Below are 9,831 nucleotides of genomic sequence, written 5' to 3'. Positions count from 1 at the left end.
TTTCTACTGAGTCTGTGTTTTTCTGTTCAAATAAACAGGAACGAGGCAAAAGCATCAGTCTTTTTTTAACCTTTCCACGCTAAGATACAAGAAGGAAAAGACTTCATCTGTAGGTGTAATTGGGAACGTGGGCTTGCCCTGGCACCTCATTCTGTCTCTACTTGATCTGGGGTCTGCCTAGTTAAGCTTTTGGAGTTCCAAGCTCAGAATGCTTGCTGTTGTGTTGTTTAGTTAGCTCTGTTTCTCAAATGGTCCTGGGTCCAGTACTAATTAATTGACATATGATATAGTCTGGGCACAACCAGATACATAGTTTGTCACTTATAAGCTATCACTGAGAAGTATATGTTCACTGTTCTTTATTTCAGTGTATCAAGAATCTTTTCAGTTTCAGTCTTTCATGAGCAAGGCTAAGTTATTTGCCTGAATTTGAGGCTGTCAGTTTTAAAATGGATGCTTCTTCACTGTACGAGTCTATTGTGAGATAGACTAGGAAATCAACAAAACCTGGGTCTAAAATTAGCTTTGTCACCTGCTCAAGATGGGATATTAGGCAAGTCACTTATTCTATCTGTTCTTTGGTTTCTTCTGTGGAAAAATAGAAATAATTATGCCTCCTTCACAGTTTTTAAATCAAATGATATAATGTAAGTGAAAGGTTTCTACATCCTGCCTGCTGTGTACAGGCAGCTGTGAGTGGTCTTTATGAAGGAACTCTGAGACAAAAGGAAGCACTGTTGAGTCACGGTTAAAAAGAGGGACTTTGGAGTCAGGCTGACTGGGTTTAACTTTCAACTCTGCTATTCTATAGCCCATTGTCCTTTGTAGGTATCTTGCTCAATTACCTTCTCTTTACATAGAGATCAGAATTCCTCACAGGGTCAAGATGAGGATTAACTAACCTAATTTACAGAGGGCGCCAAAAAAATTATATACACCTTTTAAGAAAGAAAAATTATTAAAATTGTAATACTCAATAGATACAGGTAACAAAAGATGAATACAAGTCATGTGTATACAATACATTTTTTTAGCGCCCCTGGTATATACTTAGTGCAGTGTATGACTACGAGTATAGTAAATGGTAGTTTGGAGGATGGTTCTGATGGTAATTATAAGAAATCACCAGATGTGAAATCACCAATTAGAGTTTGGCTGTTTCTTAAACTAAAGACAAATAGCTGTGGAAACAGTCATGGAAATAATCATCAGTTGTAGTCTATGTATAATCTTTGTCCCCTAAAATCACTTATTCCAAGCTATATATTTTGTAAGAGCTCTCAGAGAAGTGATTCTTTCTGTCTCACTAAATCCAGCAGCATTACCTCAGTACTTCTGGGAAAACTTGTTTATGAGACTCCTCCCTGTTCCCCGAGTGCTCGTAGGGAAATTTGATTTAAAGACTTTGTTGATCTAGGAAAGTGGGTGATTATATATTAAACTTTGCTTTGTCTGTTTATGACCATAAGCTGATACTTCTGAGCATGTAAAGGATGACGGACAAGATGAGGAATTAAGGAAAGAAAACAATTTCTCCTTTGTCTTCATTTTAATAGCAGTACGACTAAAGATTTAGTAAAACGAGTATCCTTGTATAAACAAGTTTCTCCAGTCCTGCCTTCCCTGTTCCCTCCTGAGCCAAACTGGTCAGGTCCCTTCTGAAGCATTGAGCATTTCCCCTATGCAAACGAGGGGCCCTCTTCCTAGCATAATGGTCCTTTCTGACTCTCTGCAAAATCACTTACAGTGTAATTCCTATTCCTTTGGGATCTCTAAATAATTCTTTCAACTTGAGACTCATGGGAAAGACCCAACAGATTGTCCTGGCATATCAGGCCCCAAATTGCCTGTGGCATAATGCCAACAACCAGGATAGCTCGTTCGGTTATTGGGTGTAACTACAGGCTATCGCACTATCAAGATAGTGAACAAATCCTACTAGCACCTAATAGGAATTCGGTATTTAATTTCTTCAGGGAAGCAATTTGTCTCTGGTAATTGCTCTAAAATCAGTGATCGTTCCTGCCCCCAGAAACCCATATCTTAACTGTTGGCTGTAAGAGAGGGAATCTTGAAAGGCTTGAGTTTTCAAGAGTCGAGTTAAGGGTAGTCTTAATTTAGCAGAAGGCCCTGCAGAAGGACGCTAGGGGATTCCCACTATAACACTCGGGTTACCCTGATGAAATAACGCCCCGTCGATGACATAGCTTGAGCTGAAGGTCAGACAGTGGGGATCCTTAACTCTATTCCACATTTGCTTCTCAGATGATGCAACTGCTTAGAAACCAGTTATGGGAACATCATAGGAAGAGCATTTTCCTCTCAGCATGAGGCTTCTCCTCAAGCAGTGTACTCAGGCCTTCAACACAGACAGGTCAAATATTCCATCTAGCGGTCAAAGAAGAAAAGGTGAAAGGAGAAGTTTCCAGGAAGGGGTGTGTGGGGCACAGTGACAGAGCAGTGGCCTTTCAGCAGGTGTCTTTTCCAGAACATGATAGGACCTGGCCCTAGTGGTGGTGATGTTTTTTGGGTGTGCCTGTACTAGATGAGGAATCTGGGACAACGTCCTTACAAAGCCATTCAACAGAACTCTGTTGTCACAGAGAACAGCTATCCTGTTGGCAGGTTATGAGCAGTCTGGCTGTGAAGGGAGGCCTTCTCCCAGCCCCACCCTCATGGAAGAAGAAATGAAACCAATCATTCATACCTAAGCTTGTTTGTCTTGTGCCTGAGGATGTGAATACGTGAGTTTCAGAAAGACAAGGGTGGAATGGGAACTTGAAAGGGAGAGTCAGTCTAGCAAAGGATCAAAAACGAATGTTACTCAGCAAGGTGACCAGGAAATGGACGAAGTGCTCTTTGTGTACCAGTAACTGCACCCTCCATGCCCTTGCTATTAGTAAAAGTTGAGCACTTGACTTCCCAGGAAATTCTCTAGGTGCAGATAATATTTAATTGCCCTGGTACCCACTGTGAAGTCTTCCTAACTGTAATCTTCTAACTTCCTAGTTCCCTCAACCAAAGGGTCCATTGTCTTTCCCTTCCCTTTATCTCTCGTTATCACCTCCTTTCCACAGTTCTGGAGAAGAGCCGTAAAGCAATAATACAATTTACATTTCTTGCAACTCTACCTGCCACCACAGACCTTGACCAGGGCCTGCTTACCAGCCAGTAGTCTGTCCCCTTGGTCAGAGCCTCCCTCTCCCGAGCCTTTGTGTGCTGCCAGCCCCTCTGCCCCACCTGCAGTTTTGTGTCATCCCTCTACCCTATCAAGGAAGAAGACACAGAGAGCTTGGCCATTTCCACACTTGCCCTTTATTGGACTCAGCCAGCAGGCTGGTTCGGGGCCCTTCACACGTCTCAGACACCTCCCATACAGGTTTAGGAAGGCACCATCATTCTGTGAAGGCCCAGAGCCCACCCAAGTCTTGGAGGCCCAAGTTGAATCACCAACCAGAAGGTTGGGGCAGAAAAAGGAAACAGATTGGAAAAGCAAGGCTCTTCAATGAAGGGGACTGATGTCGAGGGAAAGCTTAGGTCCAGTAGTGTCTTCTGAGGGCACACTGAATCCTAAGGAAAGATACTCAGGGGCTGGACAGAGTAGATCTGCGTGCTGAGCAGCTCGCGTCTATATGGCAACTTTGAGGAGGCGCTTGATGTCAGGCTCAATGTTGACGGTAGGGAAGGTGCGGCTGTAGCGTCGGAAGGGCTCCCCCTCCGGCCCAATAAGGAACTTCTCAAAGTTCCAGGCCACATCTGAGCGGCGCACCGGGCTCCAAATGATGAACTTGGGATCGGTCATGAGAGAAAATGGGTCATCATAGGGGTAGGGGAGCTTGTCCTTCAGGTAGGCGAAGACAGGATGCTCGTTCTGACCATTCACCTCACACTTTTGGATAAGGGTAAAGGTGGGCTGGAATCCACCCCCGGGGCGGACATACTTGAGACTGTTCAGGATCTCCTCATTCTGACAGTTCTCCTGGGGGAGGAAAAAGACAAAGAGCATGGAAAAGGGAGGGGGGAAACGAAGGGTCCACAACATGTACATCTTTCACCTTCTATACTGCCTTCCCAGGATCATTCTTTTCTTTCTATCTTTTTCTTTTCTTTCTTGCTTTTTTTTTTTTCCCTGAGTTCCTTTTCTTCCCTTCTTCATTTGCTTTGCCCTGCTCTTGACTTGGAGTTTTCCCTCTCACAGCTATTGATGTTTTACTAGGCCATTTCTGAAAGTTCTTGCAGTTCCTAGCTTGGCTGTTCTTATAGTGAAAGGTTTAGCATTTTTGAGTTGTTGCTTCTCTCTCCAATCTACACTGAGCAGTTCTTAGGGTATCAGTCTGAAGCTTCAAGGAACTCTTAGTTCAGGGCAACAGAAAGGCAAAGGAAGCTCCGGTCATACTGCATGGGACCCTTCTTCTACTTACCTAAACACACACACACACACACACACACACACACATCTCCTGCCACCACCTTCCCTTTTCCTCTGCCCTGTTTTTGCCTCTGTTGCCTCTAATTACATGTGAGAGTCGAGGTCTTTGCTCTGCCCTACTCAGCTCCAGGAACGAAGGGTGGAATTGAGGCTTAGAGGAATGGAATTTATAACTTCTTGCTTTCATCTTGCCTTGTCCTACATCTGAAGTGCAAGTAGGAGGAAGCTTTGATGAAGGAAGACCCCGTCCAAGGAAATCTACTTTTCAGGTGCCACAAGGGCAAAGTAAGTTAGAGACGTCAATGAATGTGTTCTAACTGTAATTACTTAGTGAGTGACTAACAGGGATGAATTAAATAGGATAGAGGGTTTAGGGGTCTGGAATAGGCCAGGGGAAGGGGAAGTTAAGGAAATTAAGTGCTTGAGGGCTAAAGGTTGTGAACGTGTCATTATCATTCCTTTCACTTCTAGACTGCTATCCCAAGACTCCTGTACCTCACACTCGTTCACTCTACTCAGCTATGAATGCTTTAGCTCTGAACCTGTTACCTGTCTTTCCCTCCCCACTGCCACTATTGTTCTGTCCCCACTCAGCATTCACCCCCCTGACATCCCCAAAAGGCCCATGGAAACCCTCATTTTCCACCCTACCCCCCAAATCTAAGAGTCAGATATCTCCCTCTGGGAGAAAGTTCCTGCCTCTGACCTACTAGAACCAATTAGTACAGTCAGTTCTAGGCCTTCATTACATCTTGAGCCCAGAGTTGATCTCTATTAGACTTCTTATCTCTTAATGCAAATGGCTGGCTGGCTACTGGTAGGTTATGGACTCCATCCAGTAACTAGCCAGCCTGAAGAGACAGTGTAAGGCTGGAGGCACCAGTGGGGCCAGACAGGTTTTGCCCTTTCTGTCTCTCCTGCACTGGTGAAACCTTAAAACAGACTGAGAAGGAGGGACAGCGAGGGCAGCAATTGTTTGGGCTCAGGTTTGTCACAGCAGATGACACTTCAGCCTTCCTGCATATATCTCTGCTTATCTCTCCATTGCTTTCATGCCATTGTGAATTGAACTAAAGGGATTATAATTGGAGGGTTTATTTGAGGATATTCTGCCTGCTTGTGCTGTTAATAAGTGCAAAGAGAACAATCCCTAAAAGAGGGATTGAGGCGTGTGGGCTGAAGCTCTATAACAATATGACCCATTAATCAGACACAGGTGCACGTGACACTCAGAAGACACACACACACACACACACACACACACACTGCACATCCTTAGCTTGCCCCAAATTCACTCTCCACTTGGCTGCTTTCAAACAAACAAAAAAACCAAACAAACAAAACCCTCAATCTAAATAATAAAGTTGCTTGCATTTGCATATTACTTTATATTTTTCAAGTTGCATTTGTATATTTTACCCTCAGAACCTCACAATAATCCTATAAGGTAAGTGGTATTGTCCCCAATTTACAGATGAGGAAACTAAAACAGAAAATTTGGATGACTCTTCCTGGGGCACAGAGCCATTAAATAGCACAACCAAGTCTGGCTAGAACTAAAGTCTCCTGAGTCAGTTTAATCCTAGTTTAATTATTGATCTTCTATTTCCTCCTCTCATTCATTCAGCAAATATTTAATGAGTGTCTTCTATACCCTAGGCACTGATGACACAATGGAGAGAAAAACAGACCCGATACCAGCCCTCATGGAGTAGAGTGGGAAGACAATCAACAATAAAAATCCACACCCTGTCTTTAATCACACACAGAATCATATATACATCCCCTTGGTCATCACATGTACTAAAGACCTAGATGAACAAAACATACCACCCAATTCCAGACACTCCAACTTTCATAGTCATTCTCACCTCCCATTAGCTTACTAGACAACCCAACTCTTTGAGTACAATACAAGGGACCCCTCACCTGATGTCCAAATTGGTTGCAGGGGAAGCCAAGAACCACCAGGCGCCTGGGAAAGCGGCATTGCAGCTCGTTGAGCTGGGTGAAGTCCCGGATGGTTGTGCCTCAGAGTGAGGCCACATTCTCAATCAGCACTGCCCTGCCTCGGAATGTACCAAAATCTACTTTCTCCCCATCCAGAGTGATAGCAGAAAGGTCGTAGAAGGACTTGGCAATGTGAGCCATGATGAAAGTGCCGGGTGAGCCTGGTGGAGTGGCGTGAGCTCACTTAAGGATCTATTAAAGGGGTGGGGAGGAAGGAGGAGCCTGGAAGGGCAGGAAGGATCCCACAGTGGGGCTTTGAGCATCCCCAGGATGACTTAGCAAAAATAGTCCCCACCTGCAAGTGCTGTTTGAACAAGGAGGTTGCTCCTCCTATTTACAGACTGAACAAAGCCACCTCCCTGCTCCACCCTGCTGGCAACTGGGAAGGGCCAATTTGATATCTATGAACAGACATGAATAATTCACCTCTTGCAGGAAACCAGAGCCCCAAAGGTCGCCAGGGAGGAAAAAAGGGAGGGACAGATGCAGGATTGACTCCTACTTGCCCCAGCAAGTTATTTTCACTTGGCACAGACATTTATTGAGTGCCTGCTGAGTGCCAAGCTCTGAATTGTGCAGTGGACAAGTCAGGGTCTGCTGAGATCTGAAAGATGAGGAAGAGAATCGGGAAGCATGTCCCCTTGACTCAGACTGCAACTGAAATGTACATGTTACTGGTGACAGTTTTCTCTTTGGCTGTTGCTTTTCACAAAAATCAAAGGGACCCTTAGGAGAACAGTGTGAGGTTTTTCTAAAATAATGACTTTCGGTGCCTCTGCCTGCACTGAAAAGATGAAGTTGTGTTTGTCTTGCAAAGTCTTTTGGTGAGTGATGTACTTGTGCCGGTGGGCATATCTGCCCTGCCCCTGCACTGTGCCATCTCTTCTGCTGTGTTGGACAAATGCAAAAAGAATCTGGAGGCTTTGCTGTGAATCAATGATCGAGATTTATTCAAGGCTCTTGGAGTTTGTAACTTGGGAACATAGCTACGGATGATATACTTATTTGCAGTTTCACTAGGAACTTTTAGATGCCAATACCATCCAAGTTCTTAACTTTCTGGACTCTAGAGGGTATAAAGTCTCCAAGAAAAAGGCCCAAATTTCCTCACAGAAAGTAAATACCTTGGGTACATTTTAACTCCCAGACACAGGCTCTAACTACTAAGAGAAAGGAGGCCATTTCCCAGCTTGGCCCTCCTCAGATGAGAAAACAACTTAGAATCTTCCTAGGTATGGTGGGATTCTGTAGGCTCTGGATCCCCAGTTTCAGTGTCATGGCCAAGCCACTATATGAGGCCCTAGCTGAGTCCGACATCCTTAAAACAACAAAACGCCCTTGAAGATATTAAGCGGTCTTTAAAAGTGTACCTGATCTCAACACACCTCTCCTGCTCTTCACTGCAGAGAAGCAGGGAATAGCCTTAGGGTTATTGACACAGCCATGGGGACAAGATCTCTGGCCAGTTGCTTACTTTCCCAACAGCTGGATTCTGTAGCCAAGGGATGGCCAGAATGCTTAAGGGCAGTGGCTGCCATGGCCTGCCTTGTGGAAGAAGCCCCCAAGTTAATGCTGGGAATGCCACTAGAGGTGAGGACTCCCCACCAGGTACGAGGAGTCCTAGATACTAACGGCCATGATAAGCTCGCGGGAGGACACCTTACCAAATATCAGGCACTCCTACTAGACTCTCCAGAAATCACCCTTAAGACATGCCAAACTCTTAACCTGGCTACCCTGAAGCTCCTTGTCAAGTTTGTATCTTCTAGAATTCGACAGTTTCATCTCCAGGTGGTCGCCTGCCAAGGATACCAACTCCTCCCTTCCGAAGATAGCAAACCCTGCCAGCAGCCTCTGGTCAAGTGGCCCAGTCTTTTTACTCCCTCACAGCTACCTTCGACCACTTCCTAGACCCTCCCTGCTGCATAGAATAGCAAGAAATTCTGATGCCCCCAGGTAGGGACAACGCCCTTGTTCAGCAGGAAGCAGTTTTAGAAGACAGACCTTCGTCTCAAAATCCCTTGTAAGATTACAAGGGCCCAGATTTCTTGAGGGGGGAATGTTACCACAGGCAGAAAGAATAGGGCCCTGGGGTGAGAGAGGGGAGGGAGGAGGAGTGTGGTAAAACAAAGGAAGGAGGAGATGAGATCATTCTCAAGAAAAGGTGCAGCTACCAGACTGGCCAGAACTAGATATCGGTGGCTGAGAGCCAGGATGCCATCTTGCTCCTGAAGGTGAACTTTAGGTAATTATAATGGATTCTAATATTATTAGCACTACAGGCAGGGAAAGTCTCTCCTCTCTGTGTTACTACGACAGTTCCAAGAAGGGCTAAAAAAGACAAGAGAATCCCGTTTCCCAATGGGTAGGAGTAGTCAGTGAGGACCCACCTAGGAACGCCTGTAGCATCACCCCTAAAAATGGAATGTTTTGCTCCCTCATTTTGAAAATGATAAATTCCTAGATTTCTTTTTTCTTTGGGGCAGTTGCTCTTCTCCTGGCCTGCTCGCTCCACTATTTTGGGAGTGTACTATCCTCTTCTTTTAATAAATCCACTGCTTGCTTGGCTTTTTCGGCACATCCTTGAATTCTTTCCTGTGATGGTATCAAGAACCCGGTAGGCAACACGGCTAGTCAAAATCCCAGAAGTATTCCAAAGAACAAAGAAAGTTAAAAGTTCTTATCGTCAAAAGTACATTCTTGAGAACTGTCAGTCACACATTCTTAGCCCTAGGATTGGTTCAGACCGGTCTTCAGTCAGATGTCAGGCCATCAGAATGATGGATGCCAGGTGGTTTGGAAGATGGGTGCCAAAAAGTCTAGTGACATCCTGATGGTCTGGATAATGAATGTCAGGTAGATGTATATGTAGGTCCTTCAGAGGATAACTAGAGGATTACCAAAGTCCAGATGTATATCCAGGCATTGATGCAGGACTACAGAGTTCAAAAAAGTTGAAGTTCCCAGGCTGGTTAGGATGCAGTCTGTCGTGGCCAGGATAGCAATGAAGAGCAGTCGCAGAGTGGGTGGGTAAAATCCGAAGGGATGAGTGACACCTACCTCTTCTCAGACAAAGGCTGTCCCCCAGACTTTCTAGAGGGGTTGTGCTGGTCATTCCCCACAGAAGAAAGTATGCAGGGAGTTAAAGCTGCTATGGTTTTAGACCCAGTGAGGCCACCCATGATGTTTTCAGCCCTATCCAGGCAGCGTATTGCAAGATATCTGGGGATCTGCTGGGGTCTCTAATGGGAGCACGCCCCTGAAGTCCACAGAAACTAGAAAGACCTAACACTTTGCTGCATTCACCCAAGCTCCCACCGACTCAACAAATCAATGTTTTCTTCTTTAAATGCCTGGATTTCTCCATCAGTAAAACTTGGCAATTAGGCTTT

At 45.1% G+C, this 9,831-nt stretch overlaps 1 protein-coding gene across 1 annotated transcript; it reads right to left on the bottom strand.

The window, feature by feature from the left end:
• Nucleotides 1–3,299: 3,299 nt before the first annotated feature.
• On the bottom strand, nt 3,300–6,727 carry GPX2 (glutathione peroxidase 2). The gene is made up of 2 exons (XM_033107322.1): nt 6,359–6,727; nt 3,300–3,979 (listed from the first exon to the last, which is right to left on the bottom strand). Exons 1-2 carry the CDS (start codon nt 6,578–6,580, stop codon nt 3,629–3,631), a joined length of 573 nt encoding a protein of 190 aa, XP_032963213.1. The 5' UTR covers nt 6,581–6,727; the 3' UTR covers nt 3,300–3,628.
• Nucleotides 6,728–9,831: the final 3,104 nt, after the last annotated feature.

The sequence above is a fragment of the Rhinolophus ferrumequinum genome, chromosome 6 (assembly GCF_004115265.2).
Source record: "Rhinolophus ferrumequinum isolate MPI-CBG mRhiFer1 chromosome 6, mRhiFer1_v1.p, whole genome shotgun sequence".
NCBI classification, from domain to species: Eukaryota; Metazoa; Chordata; class Mammalia; order Chiroptera; family Rhinolophidae; genus Rhinolophus; species Rhinolophus ferrumequinum.
This window is presented reverse-complemented; position numbering and strand designations above follow the sequence as displayed.